Source organism: Bombus huntii, unplaced genomic scaffold (genome assembly GCF_024542735.1).
Source record: "Bombus huntii isolate Logan2020A unplaced genomic scaffold, iyBomHunt1.1 ctg00000089.1, whole genome shotgun sequence".
Taxonomy (NCBI): Eukaryota; Metazoa; Arthropoda; class Insecta; order Hymenoptera; family Apidae; genus Bombus; species Bombus huntii.
The window spans coordinates 127,279-142,066 of NW_026099344.1; the positions used below are offsets into that span (position 1 = coordinate 127,279).

General features: G+C 37.5%; 2 protein-coding genes across 3 annotated transcripts in view; both read left to right on the plus strand.

The window, feature by feature from the left end:
- The first annotated feature begins 5,212 nt into the window (after nt 1–5,212).
- LOC126876661 (omega-amidase NIT2-A-like) lies at nt 5,213–7,346 on the plus strand. Of its 2 annotated transcripts, none has more exons than XM_050639577.1 (3): nt 5,213–5,597; nt 5,998–6,166; nt 7,253–7,346. In XM_050639577.1, exons 1-3 carry the CDS (start codon nt 5,514–5,516, stop codon nt 7,264–7,266), a joined length of 267 nt encoding a protein of 88 aa, XP_050495534.1. In that variant the 5' UTR covers nt 5,213–5,513; the 3' UTR covers nt 7,267–7,346. The 2 variants fall into 2 exon arrangements, with proteins under 2 accessions (XP_050495534.1, XP_050495533.1); XM_050639576.1 differs by lacking the exon at nt 7,253–7,346 and adding an exon at nt 6,441–6,865 and having other exon boundaries at nt 5,214–5,597.
- LOC126876653 (omega-amidase NIT2-like) overlaps nt 7,187–14,788 on the plus strand; it is a 28,171-nt gene continuing 20,569 nt past the window's right edge. The window contains exon 1 of the mRNA XM_050639563.1: nt 7,187–7,459. Coding sequence (XP_050495520.1) covers nt 7,369–7,459 — 91 coding nt within the window. The 5' untranslated portion in view covers nt 7,187–7,368. The remainder of the gene's footprint in view (nt 7,460–14,788) is intronic.

Below are 14,788 nucleotides of genomic sequence, written 5' to 3' on the forward strand. Positions count from 1 at the left end.
CTAAGAAGTTTCTGGAATATACAGGGTAATAAGTTGCTTCGCAAATATGTGTACATCGGGACAATATGTTACATATGTAATCCCTTACACAGTTTCATATTATCTTGTAAAATAATCATTCTTCTTTTAATATCAGTTGGTTTTTGTATTTTTATTTCATTTATCTCATAGATTATAATTCCTTTAGGAAATTTTTGCAAAAATTTTCGCTGGAAATTTTCAGAAAACCTTATTCCTGAACAAAATTTGTTTTGTACTACGAACTGTCGCATTTAAATAAGAAAAATTCTATTTATGTAATTTTGTTATTAAGCTTGTTCATATCTAACTTCAAATTATCTGTAGCTTGTTTATAATTAATTAAGTTTGAAATGTTTGTTTGTTAGTTATTACAAAAGGGTCATAGCTAAGTTTTTGAGTTGTGCTCAGGTTATTATAACTTCAGTTATTATGCTCTGAGCGTCATGTTGTTTCTTAATAAAATTCTTTAGTCTCAATAATCAATTTTCTCTGTTCGTAAAGATGGTGGTTGTTTATTTTAAGAATTTTGTTCTTAATTCCAAATATTGCGGACATTCTTTTATTATGCATTAGTTGGTATCCAATCTTCTTGGATAGGACGTATTGCATATTCCATTTTTATTTGTTTTATATTTTATCCTGTTTCCTAGACTCACTGCGCAATCACGTTTGTCTCTCTGCTAATCTAACTTGTACTATTATTCTTTTAGTTATTAACAATAATTTCATATCTAAGCAACTCACTTCAATTATGTTTTCTGAGTCGTTAGTATATTTATATACTTCACCGTTGATAATCCTGTAGATTATTCTATTCTCTCCGTTTATTACGCCCCAAGGCTTACTATAGGCCGTGTTCCTAACCGTCGCAAACAGATCGTCTTACATGACCGTCGAGATATACACAAAGTAGCGATAAACGCATAGTTGTCGTCAAGCAGCGAGTTCCAGAAACATCTATTCGCCTTTGGTGCGTTATTTTATCCGCATAAAGAAAGAAGCTGGTATACGTGATCATAGGTGCGAACGGTGACGTGATCCGAGCGTAGTGGGGGTCGTCTTCCAGAGAAGACAACGAAAAGGATCGAAGAGTAATCGGTCCCTTCTGAAGAGTCAAACGTTATAAATTGCTTAGTCTAACGAATTCATTGAGAGATATCGCAAAGTCGGGTCGAATTCCTATAACATATCAACTGTATTTATCGCTAAATAATTCGTGACGTCTTTATTATTACATTCATTATTTTTAAATATACAAGCTATATTAACCTGTTAATACAGTGTTAAATTCATTGAACCACCCCTATTATCGTAACAGAAATCAGGGGATCGATCAGTTCGTGGCGTCGGTTATCTAATTGCAACGGGAATTTACTACTCCCGTTGACGTGCTTTCTCGCGATCGCGTCTCTCCGCGAATGCTCGAATAAACACGGATTGCTTTTTAACTAAACATATTCATACCCTGTTTTCTCAAAATCGAAAGCTTAAAACATCCGTTCTTACTGATGTTATTTCAATTATATTTATATCGCGTTATTTCAATTATCTAATATATTTTTTACTTTTTTCATGTAAAATCATCATTTTACCAATTGTACCATAATTATTAGGAAGCTCTGTTAGAATTTAATCTTGGAATTAAGATTAATAATCTGTGGAAGACACAATGTTTGTGTTGAAACAATATAATGTGATATTTATTAAACAATTATTACAGGAATTATAAGTGTGTGTGTTCTGGAATGTAGTCAGTTGGCTAGTTATTCACAGACTGACTGGCTTAGTGACCCATGGCCCTTGAAAAGGTTTTGAACCCCACTCTCTATGCAGTAATGAGTGTGACCTGTGTGGGTGTCTGTGTGGCGTCACATGTGCCACAGAACCTTCTAGTAGCTTCTCGACGTGCCCATCGGGAATGTTCCATCCATATTCCTACGCTTCTTCCGCCGAATTCTCGAAAGAGCATGCACGTGCTAGCCGCCGTGGTACATCTCACGAACGCACGCTAATGAGGATATCGCTGAACAACGAAGGAAAGAATCCGTTCGATCAATCACCTCATCTGTATGCGATTAATATCGTTGTATTCCAACAAACTCTGAACAATAACTTAAACACGAAACTGTAATTTGTGTCTTTATAATTTGCAACGTTGTTAAAATTTTGTATCTCCCTTTGCAAATGCAAATAATTTAAATGAAAAAATACATGGTTTTTAAATCGTTTCTCTTATATTCGTAATAATAATTTCGTTCTACAGTGAATGCATTTATTATTCAACGACGTGATTTTCGGTTGTTTATTGGAAAGTTATAATGCTGCTGATCTATAGAATTAGTACTGACTGTTATAGTAATATGCACAGCGAGTCATTTGTAATAAATTGTAATTACTTGTAATGTATATCGATTGTAATTACTTGTAAACCACTCAATTCATAAATGCATACATATATGGCGGCACTCGACAGCACAAATACGACAACTCGACACTAACTAATACCAGACAACGGCAGCGCAGTGGTTAGCGCCTCAAGTTACGAACGTTCGGGATCTGGGTTCTTAAATCCCGGCGACCGTAGTCCGATTTTTCTTCCACGATTCTTAAATGAAAAGAAAATACAGCAGTACCCTAGCAGCGACATCTACAGCCAGCAGCTACAATTATCATTTGTGTCTTTGTTCTCTCCTAAAGGCCGTCCAAGGCACTTGAGAATGCAAAGAAGAAGTGCTGCAAGAACATAACAAATATATTTACAAACCAAAACCAATTCATTACAACGCTCATCCTTCAATTACATCCTCCATCGCGAAAATCCTCCGCTTCCTTTCTGTCAATCCATCTTGCCCATATGTGGTTCCATAGCTGCTGAATCGTATATAGACAAACAACAACTTGAGTAAGCAAGGGGGATGGATGTAGAGCCGACAAATAAAGGAAAAGGAGAGAGAAGTGTTTCGTCCTTGAGTTTATCATATTGTGGTGGCCGGGGGATTCAACGCTATGTCCTCGATTCGCTCTAAGTACTCAGGTTCTAGACACCCTTGGAGGGCGGTAGATTTTTCTTCATCGCCCGCGATGCTCGCCGCCGCGAGCTATCTCTCTAGTAAGGAGAACCATAGCACTATTTTCTAGGGCATCGTCAAAGGCACGCGGACTCTTCACTGGTCGTAACTGTTTTATTCTTGTTTGACATATCGTTAGCGCGCCCGGAATCACTATAATTGAAATCTCATTAGCTCGATCACGTCGGGGTCACTTACACCTCACATATTTCAAATAAAATCTGCATAATTCTGAAGGAAACACAACTACATTTGGGTTATCTTGTTTTCACAGAAACCTGAGAATTGCTCAGAGTATTTTAATAAAATATTCAACTACTCTAAAACGCAAAAAATAGTTTATTGTATGGAATATATAGAGTGGTTCACGCAATTGTTTCGGCATAATTGGAAAATTCGAAATGTGTAGCTTTAAAAATATTGCAGAGGAAAAATCGGATTCGTCGAGGACAATCTTCGTTCAGAAAGTAAGGGAAATTGGCATTGCTGCTAATTGGTCAATTTGTATATCGGTGGTTAGAAAAGGATGCTAGCCGCTCTCGAGAGAAAGTCTCTAGTGGGAGACGTCGTTCATTAAAAAATAGGCGTTTCGACCGTTCGCGGAGAGACGCGATCGCGAGATAGCACGTCAACGAGAGTTGTAAGTTCCCGTTACGATTAAATAATCGACGCCACGAACTGATCGATCCCCTTATTTCGATTATGATAATAAGGGTAGTTCAATGAAATTCCACAGAATTAACACAAATAAATTAATGTTTATTTCAACAACTTATTAACTAGAAAGATATAAATGGAACAAAAAAAAATGTAACTGCGTTTTGGTTGATAAGTAATGCGCGACATACCACATGTGTTGACGGTTCGACTTCTCGAAAAGTTCTGAACGCCTTTCGATTTTTTTCGTTTTTTCTGGAAGGCGACCCCCACTACGTTCGGATCACGCCACATTCTTTTACAGCGAGGTAAAATACGGGCTACGAGTCGACGTTTCTGGAAGTCGCCCTGCTTAATGAACCATGCGCTTGCCACTACAATGTTTGTTTGCCGGGCAGACGCGACGATCCGTCTGCGACATTATAGTGCCGCGATCGATAGTTAAGAATATGACCTATGGTAAGCCGCATGGCGTAACATTCTCCCCCCGTTGAGAGGGTACCGATCAAACTAGCGAGGTGTGGTTGAGGTTCCCATCTTATTTCGTCTCGATGGCTAGTTGTTCGGGTTTCTCGAGATCGGGTTGAATTGGCAGTGGGACAAGCCTTTTGACGCCCCGATCCAAAATGCTCTTTGCCGTCTGAACTGTAGCTGTCCGGATGACACCATCGGCGCCTGGATGAACCTTGATAACTCGGCCCAGAAGCCAATGCATGGAGGGAACGTTGTCCTCTCTGAGGATGACGATTGTGCCCTTTTGGATGCTGTGTCCACCCTTGCTCCATTTATTGCGGTTGGTTAGCTCGTTCAAATACTCCTTATGCCAGCGGTTCCAAAAATGTTGTTTAAGCTGTTGGATATGCTGCCATTTGGAGAGTCGGCTCGATGGAGTGTCTCTGAAATCTCGATCACGTAAGCACATTAATGAATCGCCAATGAGGAAATGTCCGGGAGTGAGGGCTAGGAGATCATTTGGATCGGTGGAGATAGGAGTTAGCGGGCGGGAATTGAGGACTGCTTCTATTTCTATGATAAGAGTATTACTGTGTTAAGCTCATATGTTTCTGTTTCTCCACTCGCGCTGCGCCATAATATCCTTTGATATTTCCGATCCTCTGGTCGTACGAGGAATTGCCGATACATTTTCTCGATGTCGCCAGTGAGTACGTACTGATGAGAGCGGAATCTAATTAATATACAAAATAAATTGTGAATTGATTCGAGAATATAGGATTTCCCCATTTTCATGATTATCGTGATTTTTGTATAAATATATTTTTTAAGATACTAATAATTAGGTACTTATAAATTAGTATTATCAATTATTTTGCATTTATAATTCCGCCTCTAGTATAAGTGTTAATTGAAAACTAACTTTATGTTTCAAAAAGTACTAGCAAAGTCGTTGAGTAACAAGCCACTGATGCTAACACAAATAGCATTATCGTAATTAAATATTTCTAAATATTCATTTTTCATTTTGAACCTGTAGAAACAATTTATTATATATACTATTAGCTAAGTAATTGCATATTTAATTAAGTCGAAATATAAAACTTAGTTATTTTAATAATTTAAAAAATAAAAAACTGACAAACATTTCAATTTAATTTATGGTTGGAACAAAAGACAGTTATTTTTCATTAATTGAAATATTGCAATGCAGAGTACTTTCCAAAATACGCCGAGAGTATTCCTGATGGTGAAACGAGCGTTGCTTCATCGAACGCAGCTAAAGAAAACAACATCTATGTAGTTGGTGGTACGATGCCTGAAATAGAGGGCGATAAATTGTACAATACCTGTACTATTTGGGGTCCCGATGGAACTTTGATAGCAAAACACCGAAAGGTAAGTAATATATTCCTTTATGGCTTTGAATTTGAAAATATTGGGGCGAAGAAAGTGACTCTATCTAGGAATAATTTAGGAATATACATATGTACATACGTATACTATAACCAATTCTATAATTTACGGTTTATAAAATACGTTATGATACGGGAAACGCCCATTTTTGTTGTAATGTGTTTGTGTTGTATAAATTTTTCACATACTTAAAATATTATTATACTTATTTTTTCTCCTTTTTAAACATTATTAAATGATAGGATTTTTTAATAAAAGAAAGTGATAAAAACGCTGTCAGTTATTAAATAAAAAACAATTAAAGTTTAGGAGTTGGTAACTTTGATATTAAATTACAAAAGTTGCAGCAATAGAATTAGCGACTACATTTTTATGTTATTAGGTACATCTATTCGACATCGACATTCCTAATAAGATTACTTTTCGAGAGAGTGATTCACTCAGTCCTGGTAACTCCCTAACGACGTTCGATGTGAAGGGCTGCAAAATAGGTATTGGCATTTGCTATGATATTAGATTCGAGGAAATGGCACGCATTTATCGGAACAAAGGTACAGTAACTTAATCGATCCATACTTAACTAGCAAAAAATTAAATATCTTTCTTAAATATATTCTATATAAAATTAATATAATCTGTAACTCTGTATAAAAAGAAGCTTAATTTAAAAAACCAGTATATTTGCTGAAAATGAAACAAATAAAAGAATTAAAAGCACAATAAGAGGACTGTCCTCGCATATTCAGAAATGATGGAATGTGAACCGTGCAACTACGAAGTTAATTGGTATTCGGTGGCTTCATATTTCCTGCTTCTCTGGGTTAGGTTGCCAAATGCTGATATATCCAGCGGCATTCAATATGACCACTGGACCAGTGCACTGGTCATTACTTCAGCGTTCCAGAGCGAATGATAATCAATTATACGTTGCCTGCATATCACCGGCTCGTGTTCCTTAAGCAAGTTACGTCGCATGGGGACATACACAGTTGACCAATCCCTGGGGAAAGATTCTTTACGATTTGGAAACTCAAGAGAATATGGCAGTCACCGATATCAAAAAAAAAAAAAAAAAAACTGGCGAACCGTGTGTTACCACAACGAGACACGCGATGCTATTTGTCGCTTTAAATTGTGCCGCAACTCGTTTTTGAGATCTTTGCCAGGGGCGCGTTAAAATATGCTGAAAATATATTTCTGGCTTTTCTGGGGTTTAACTGAAATATGACAAATAACGTTGTTAAACATATGTACTTATGACTTACAGCGTAATTGAGTGTACAAAATATATAGTATACAAAATAGCCAGCGATTTAGGGCTTTAAAAGATCAAAAGAAAAGAAAAGAAAAGAAAAGAAAAGAAAAGAAAAGAAAAGAAAAGAAAAGAAAAGAAAAGAAAAGAAAAGAAAAGAAAAGAAAAGAAAAGAAAAGAAAAGAAAAGAAAAGAAAAGAAAAGAAGAAAGATAATATGTTGTGGCAGTCTAAGTCGATCTAAGAAAATAGATAAAGGGAGGGAGGGGCAAAGCTAGTTAATCTGGAAAGAATCCAAGCGTCAATTTCAAGCATTCAATCAGGTTAGTCCCACGCGAAATTGATCCAACCATGCGAAAACGAGTGTATTCTGATTTCTGTCGCAGATACTTCTGGCTAGTGCAGTACCTACACGGTGGTTGTTGAAATAGCCGCTTCTCATCTATTTTCCGCAGCGCGGACATCATCCTTTGATCCCTTACGACTAACGAAGTTTTCGAAGATGTACGGCAGCTTGAGATTCTACTTGAAAATGATCATGATTGCGGTCTGTGTGCCGTCTGCTCTTCTTTTTGTCCTTCCGTTAAAGACTGGTAAGTTGATACTGATTAATTATGCGATCGAAACCCTATATAATGGCTACAAAAATGCAGCTAATATAATATTCCTTCTTTCTTGTATCTGTCTGCCTCTCAGGTCGTTTTACTAATTACAATAAGTAATTTCGACTTCTTTGCGCTCTTTTTTAACGCATTCGAGACCGAAAGAAATTCATATCAGTCAGTAGGCAAGTATATTTTATATATAACTTATATTTTATATATAACTTATGTAGTAATGTATATATCATGTTAATTTCATATTTTTTTCAATATAGAATTATTATATATGTCGGGTTTACTTTAGAATTAGGGTTAGGGGCGTGAAACGAATCTTCGTTTGGGTTACACGTTGTCGTTATGCAATAGAGAAGACATTGACTAGTGCAAATACGATTATTATAGAACCGGATAAGTAACCGTGGTAATTAGATACTCGAGAAACTAATGACAATGATCCTAAGTGCAATAACGAATCCGCGGTCAACGGAATAGTGGATGTACGGGCTCACAAAATCTAAGTCGGATGCGTAATATTCACTGGTCGTAAAGGGTTACTCCTTTCATCAGTGAGATCGCGAGCGAGAATGCCTTTCCCGTCCCGATGATGCCACAGAGGAAAACTATAATGGGGCGTGTCTAAGGACACGAGATCATCGGATTCGTCGAGAAAAGCCTTCGTCCAGAAAGTAAGGGAAATTGGCGTTGCTGCTAATTGGTCAATCTCCATATCGGTGGTTAGAAAAGGATGCTAGCCGCTCTCGAGAGAAAGTCTCTAGTGGGAGACGTCGTTCATTAAAAAATAGGCGTTTCGACCGTTCGCGGAGAGACGCGATCGCGAGATAGCACGTCAACGAGAGTTGTAAGTTCCCGTTACGATTAAATAATCGACGCCACGAACTGATCGATCCCCTTATTTCGATTATGATAATAAGGGTAGTTCAATGAAATTCCACAGAATTAACACAAATAAATTAATGTTTATTTCAACAACTTATTAACTAGAAAGATATAAATGGAACAAAAAAAATGTAACTGCGTTTTGGTTGATAAGTAATGCGCGACATACCACATGTGTTGACGGTTCGACTTCTCGAAAAGTTCTGAACGCCTTTCGATTTTTTTCGTTTTTTCTGGAAGGCGACCCCCACTACGTTCGGATCACGCCACATTCTTTTACAGCGAGGTAAAATACGGGCTACGAGTCGACGTTTCTGGAAGTCGCCCTGCTTAATGAACCATGCGCTTGCCACTACAATGTTTGTTTGCCGGGCAGACGCGACGATCCGTCTGCGACATTATAGTGCCGCGATCGATAGTTAAGAATATGACCTATGGTAAGCCGCATGGCGTAACATTCTCCCCCCGTTGAGAGGGTACCGATCAAACTAGCGAGGTGTGGTTGAGGTTCCCATCTTATTTCGTCTCGATGGCTAGTTGTTCGGGTTTCTCGAGATCGGGTTGAATTGGCAGTGGGACAAGCCTTTTGACGCCCCGATCCAAAATGCTCTTTGCCGTCTGAACTGTAGCTGTCCGGATGACACCATCGGCGCCTGGATGAACCTTGATAACTCGGCCCAGAAGCCAATGCATGGAGGGAACGTTGTCCTCTCTGAGGATGACGATTGTGCCCTTTTGGATGCTGTGTCCACCCTTGCTCCATTTATTGCGGTTGGTTAGCTCGTTCAAATACTCCTTATGCCAGCGGTTCCAAAAATGTTGTTTAAGCTGTTGGATATGCTGCCATTTGGAGAGTCGGCTCGATGGAGTGTCTCTGAAATCTCGATCACGTAAGCACATTAATGAATCGCCAATGAGGAAATGTCCGGGAGTGAGGGCTAGGAGATCATTTGGATCGGTGGAGATAGGAGTTAGCGGGCGGGAATTGAGGACTGCTTCTATTTCTATGATAAGAGTATTACTGTGTTAAGCTCATATGTTTCTGTTTCTCCACTCGCGCTGCGCCATAATATCCTTTGATATTTCCGATCCTCTGGTCGTACGAGGAATTGCCGATACATTTTCTCGATGTCGCCAGTGAGTACGTACTGATGAGAGCGGAATCTAATTAATATACAAAATAAATTGTGAATTGATTCGAGAATATAGGATTTCCCCATTTTCATGATTATCGTGATTTTTGTATAAATATATTTTTTAAGATACTAATAATTAGGTACTTATAAATTAGTATTATCAATTATTTTGCATTTATAATTCCGCCTCTAGTATAAGTGTTAATTGAAAACTAACTTTATGTTTCAAAAAGTACTAGCAAAGTCGTTGAGTAACAAGCCACTGATGCTAACACAAATAGCATTATCGTAATTAAATATTTCTAAATATTCATTTTTCATTTTGAACCTGTAGAAACAATTTATTATATATACTATTAGCTAAGTAATTGCATATTTAATTAAGTCGAAATATAAAACTTAGTTATTTTAATAATTTAAAAAATAAAAAACTGACAAACATTTCAATTTAATTTATGGTTGGAACAAAAGACAGTTATTTTTCATTAATTGAAATATTGCAATGCAGAGTACTTTCCAAAATACGCCGAGAGTATTCCTGATGGTGAAACGAGCGTTGCTTCATCGAACGCAGCTAAAGAAAACAACATCTATGTAGTTGGTGGTACGATGCCTGAAATAGAGGGCGATAAATTGTACAATACCTGTACTATTTGGGGTCCCGATGGAACTTTGATAGCAAAACACCGAAAGGTAAGTAATATATTCCTTTATGGCTTTGAATTTGAAAATATTGGGGCGAAGAAAGTGACTCTATCTAGGAATAATTTAGGAATATACATATGTACATACGTATACTATAACCAATTCTATAATTTACGGTTTATAAAATACGTTATGATACGGGAAACGCCCATTTTTGTTGTAATGTGTTTGTGTTGTATAAATTTTTCACATACTTAAAATATTATTATACTTATTTTTTCTCCTTTTTAAACATTATTAAATGATAGGATTTTTTAATAAAAGAAAGTGATAAAAACGCTGTCAGTTATTAAATAAAAAACAATTAAAGTTTAGGAGTTGGTAACTTTGATATTAAATTACAAAAGTTGCAGCAATAGAATTAGCGACTACATTTTTATGTTATTAGGTACATCTATTCGACATCGACATTCCTAATAAGATTACTTTTCGAGAGAGTGATTCACTCAGTCCTGGTAACTCCCTAACGACGTTCGATGTGAAGGGCTGCAAAATAGGTATTGGCATTTGCTATGATATTAGATTCGAGGAAATGGCACGCATTTATCGGAACAAAGGTACAGTAACTTAATCGATCCATACTTAACTAGCAAAAAATTAAATATCTTTCTTAAATATATTCTATATAAAATTAATATAATCTGTAACTCTGTATAAAAAGAAGCTTAATTTAAAAAACCAGTATATTTGCTGAAAATGAAACAAATAAAAGAATTAAAAGCACAATAAGAGGACTGTCCTCGCATATTCAGAAATGATGGAATGTGAACCGTGCAACTACGAAGTTAATTGGTATTCGGTGGCTTCATATTTCCTGCTTCTCTGGGTTAGGTTGCCAAATGCTGATATATCCAGCGGCATTCAATATGACCACTGGACCAGTGCACTGGTCATTACTTCAGCGTTCCAGAGCGAATGATAATCAATTATACGTTGCCTGCATATCACCGGCTCGTGTTCCTTAAGCAAGTTACGTCGCATGGGGACATACACAGTTGACCAATCCCTGGGGAAAGATTCTTTACGATTTGGAAACTCAAGAGAATATGGCAGTCACCGATATCAAAAAAAAAAAAAAAAAAACTGGCGAACCGTGTGTTACCACAACGAGACACGCGATGCTATTTGTCGCTTTAAATTGTGCCGCAACTCGTTTTTGAGATCTTTGCCAGGGGCGCGTTAAAATATGCTGAAAATATATTTCTGGCTTTTCTGGGGTTTAACTGAAATATGACAAATAACGTTGTTAAACATATGTACTTATGACTTACAGCGTAATTGAGTGTACAAAATATATAGTATACAAAATAGCCAGCGATTTAGGGCTTTAAAAGATCAAAAGAAAAGAAAAGAAAAGAAAAGAAAAGAAAAGAAAAGAAAAGAAAAGAAAAGAAAAGAAAAGAAAAGAAAAGAAAAGAAAAGAAAAGAAAAGAAAAGAAAAGAAAAGAAGAAAGATAATATGTTGTGGCAGTCTAAGTCGATCTAAGAAAATAGATAAAGGGAGGGAGGGGCAAAGCTAGTTAATCTGGAAAGAATCCAAGCGTCAATTTCAAGCATTCAATCAGGTTAGTCCCACGCGAAATTGATCCAACCATGCGAAAACGAGTGTATTCTGATTTCTGTCGCAGATACTTCTGGCTAGTGCAGTACCTACACGGTGGTTGTTGAAATAGCCGCTTCTCATCTATTTTCCGCAGCGCGGACATCATCCTTTGATCCCTTACGACTAACGAAGTTTTCGAAGATGTACGGCAGCTTGAGATTCTACTTGAAAATGATCATGATTGCGGTCTGTGTGCCGTCTGCTCTTCTTTTTGTCCTTCCGTTAAAGACTGGTAAGTTGATACTGATTAATTATGCGATCGAAACCCTATATAATGGCTACAAAAATGCAGCTAATATAATATTCCTTCTTTCTTGTATCTGTCTGCCTCTCAGGTCGTTTTACTAATTACAATAAGTAATTTCGACTTCTTTGCGCTCTTTTTTAACGCATTCGAGACCGAAAGAAATTCATATCAGTCAGTAGGCAAGTATATTTTATATATAACTTATATTTTATATATAACTTATGTAGTAATGTATATATCATGTTAATTTCATATTTTTTTCAATATAGAATTATTATATATGTCGGGTTTACTTTAGAATTAGGGTTAGGGGCGTGAAACGAATCTTCGTTTGGGTTACACGTTGTCGTTATGCAATAGAGAAGACATTGACTAGTGCAAATACGATTATTATAGAACCGGATAAGTAACCGTGGTAATTAGATACTCGAGAAACTAATGACAATGATCCTAAGTGCAATAACGAATCCGCGGTCAACGGAATAGTGGATGTACGGGCTCACAAAATCTAAGTCGGATGCGTAATATTCACTGGTCGTAAAGGGTTACTCCTTTCATCAGTGAGATCGCGAGCGAGAATGCCTTTCCCGTCCCGATGATGCCACAGAGGAAAACTATAATGGGGCGTGTCTAAGGACACGAGATCATCGGATTCGTCGAGAAAAGCCTTCGTCCAGAAAGTAAGGGAAATTGGCGTTGCTGCTAATTGGTCAATCTCCATATCGGTGGTTAGAAAAGGATGCTAGCCGCTCTCGAGAGAAAGTCTCTAGTGGGAGACGTCGTTCATTAAAAAATAGGCGTTTCGACCGTTCGCGGAGAGACGCGATCGCGAGATAGCACGTCAACGAGAGTTGTAAGTTCCCGTTACGATTAAATAATCGACGCCACGAACTGATCGATCCCCTTATTTCGATTATGATAATAAGGGTAGTTCAATGAAATTCCACAGAATTAACACAAATAAATTAATGTTTATTTCAACAACTTATTAACTAGAAAGATATAAATGGAACAAAAAAAATGTAACTGCGTTTTGGTTGATAAGTAATGCGCGACATACCACATGTGTTGACGGTTCGACTTCTCGAAAAGTTCTGAACGCCTTTCGATTTTTTTCGTTTTTTCTGGAAGGCGACCCCCACTACGTTCGGATCACGCCACATTCTTTTACAGCGAGGTAAAATACGGGCTACGAGTCGACGTTTCTGGAAGTCGCCCTGCTTAATGAACCATGCGCTTGCCACTACAATGTTTGTTTGCCGGGCAGACGCGACGATCCGTCTGCGACATTATAGTGCCGCGATCGATAGTTAAGAATATGACCTATGGTAAGCCGCATGGCGTAACATTCTCCCCCCGTTGAGAGGGTACCGATCAAACTAGCGAGGTGTGGTTGAGGTTCCCATCTTATTTCGTCTCGATGGCTAGTTGTTCGGGTTTCTCGAGATCGGGTTGAATTGGCAGTGGGACAAGCCTTTTGACGCCCCGATCCAAAATGCTCTTTGCCGTCTGAACTGTAGCTGTCCGGATGACACCATCGGCGCCTGGATGAACCTTGATAACTCGGCCCAGAAGCCAATGCATGGAGGGAACGTTGTCCTCTCTGAGGATGACGATTGTGCCCTTTTGGATGCTGTGTCCACCCTTGCTCCATTTATTGCGGTTGGTTAGCTCGTTCAAATACTCCTTATGCCAGCGGTTCCAAAAATGTTGTTTAAGCTGTTGGATATGCTGCCATTTGGAGAGTCGGCTCGATGGAGTGTCTCTGAAATCTCGATCACGTAAGCACATTAATGAATCGCCAATGAGGAAATGTCCGGGAGTGAGGGCTAGGAGATCATTTGGATCGGTGGAGATAGGAGTTAGCGGGCGGGAATTGAGGACTGCTTCTATTTCTATGATAAGAGTATTACTGTGTTAAGCTCATATGTTTCTGTTTCTCCACTCGCGCTGCGCCATAATATCCTTTGATATTTCCGATCCTCTGGTCGTACGAGGAATTGCCGATACATTTTCTCGATGTCGCCAGTGAGTACGTACTGATGAGAGCGGAATCTAATTAATATACAAAATAAATTGTGAATTGATTCGAGAATATAGGATTTCCCCATTTTCATGATTATCGTGATTTTTGTATAAATATATTTTTTAAGATACTAATAATTAGGTACTTATAAATTAGTATTATCAATTATTTTGCATTTATAATTCCGCCTCTAGTATAAGTGTTAATTGAAAACTAACTTTATGTTTCAAAAAGTACTAGCAAAGTCGTTGAGTAACAAGCCACTGATGCTAACACAAATAGCATTATCGTAATTAAATATTTCTAAATATTCATTTTTCATTTTGAACCTGTAGAAACAATTTATTATATATACTATTAGCTAAGTAATTGCATATTTAATTAAGTCGAAATATAAAACTTAGTTATTTTAATAATTTAAAAAATAAAAAACTGACAAACATTTCAATTTAATTTATGGTTGGAACAAAAGACAGTTATTTTTCATTAATTGAAATATTGCAATGCAGAGTACTTTCCAAAATACGCCGAGAGTATTCCTGATGGTGAAACGAGCGTTGCTTCATCGAACGCAGCTAAAGAAAACAACATCTATGTAGTTGGTGGTACGATGCCTGAAATAGAGGGCGATAAATTGTACAATACCTGTACTATTTGGGGTCCCGATGGAACTTTGATAGCAAAACACCGAAAGGTAAGTAATATA

What these genes read in the sequence shown, in the direction of transcription:
- LOC126876661 (XM_050639576.1), top strand. Translation starts at nt 5,514, where the DNA reads ATGCCTGAAATAGAGGGCGATAAATTGTACAATACCTGTACTATTTGG. An exon ending in TGATAGCAAAACACCGAAAG is followed by an intron (nt 5,598 to 5,997) that starts GTAAGTAATATA and finishes TTATGTTATTAG; the next exon opens with GTACATCTATTCGACATCGA. An exon ending in ACGCATTTATCGGAACAAAG is followed by an intron (nt 6,167 to 6,440) that starts GTACAGTAACTT and finishes TCTCTGGGTTAG; the next exon opens with GTTGCCAAATGCTGATATAT.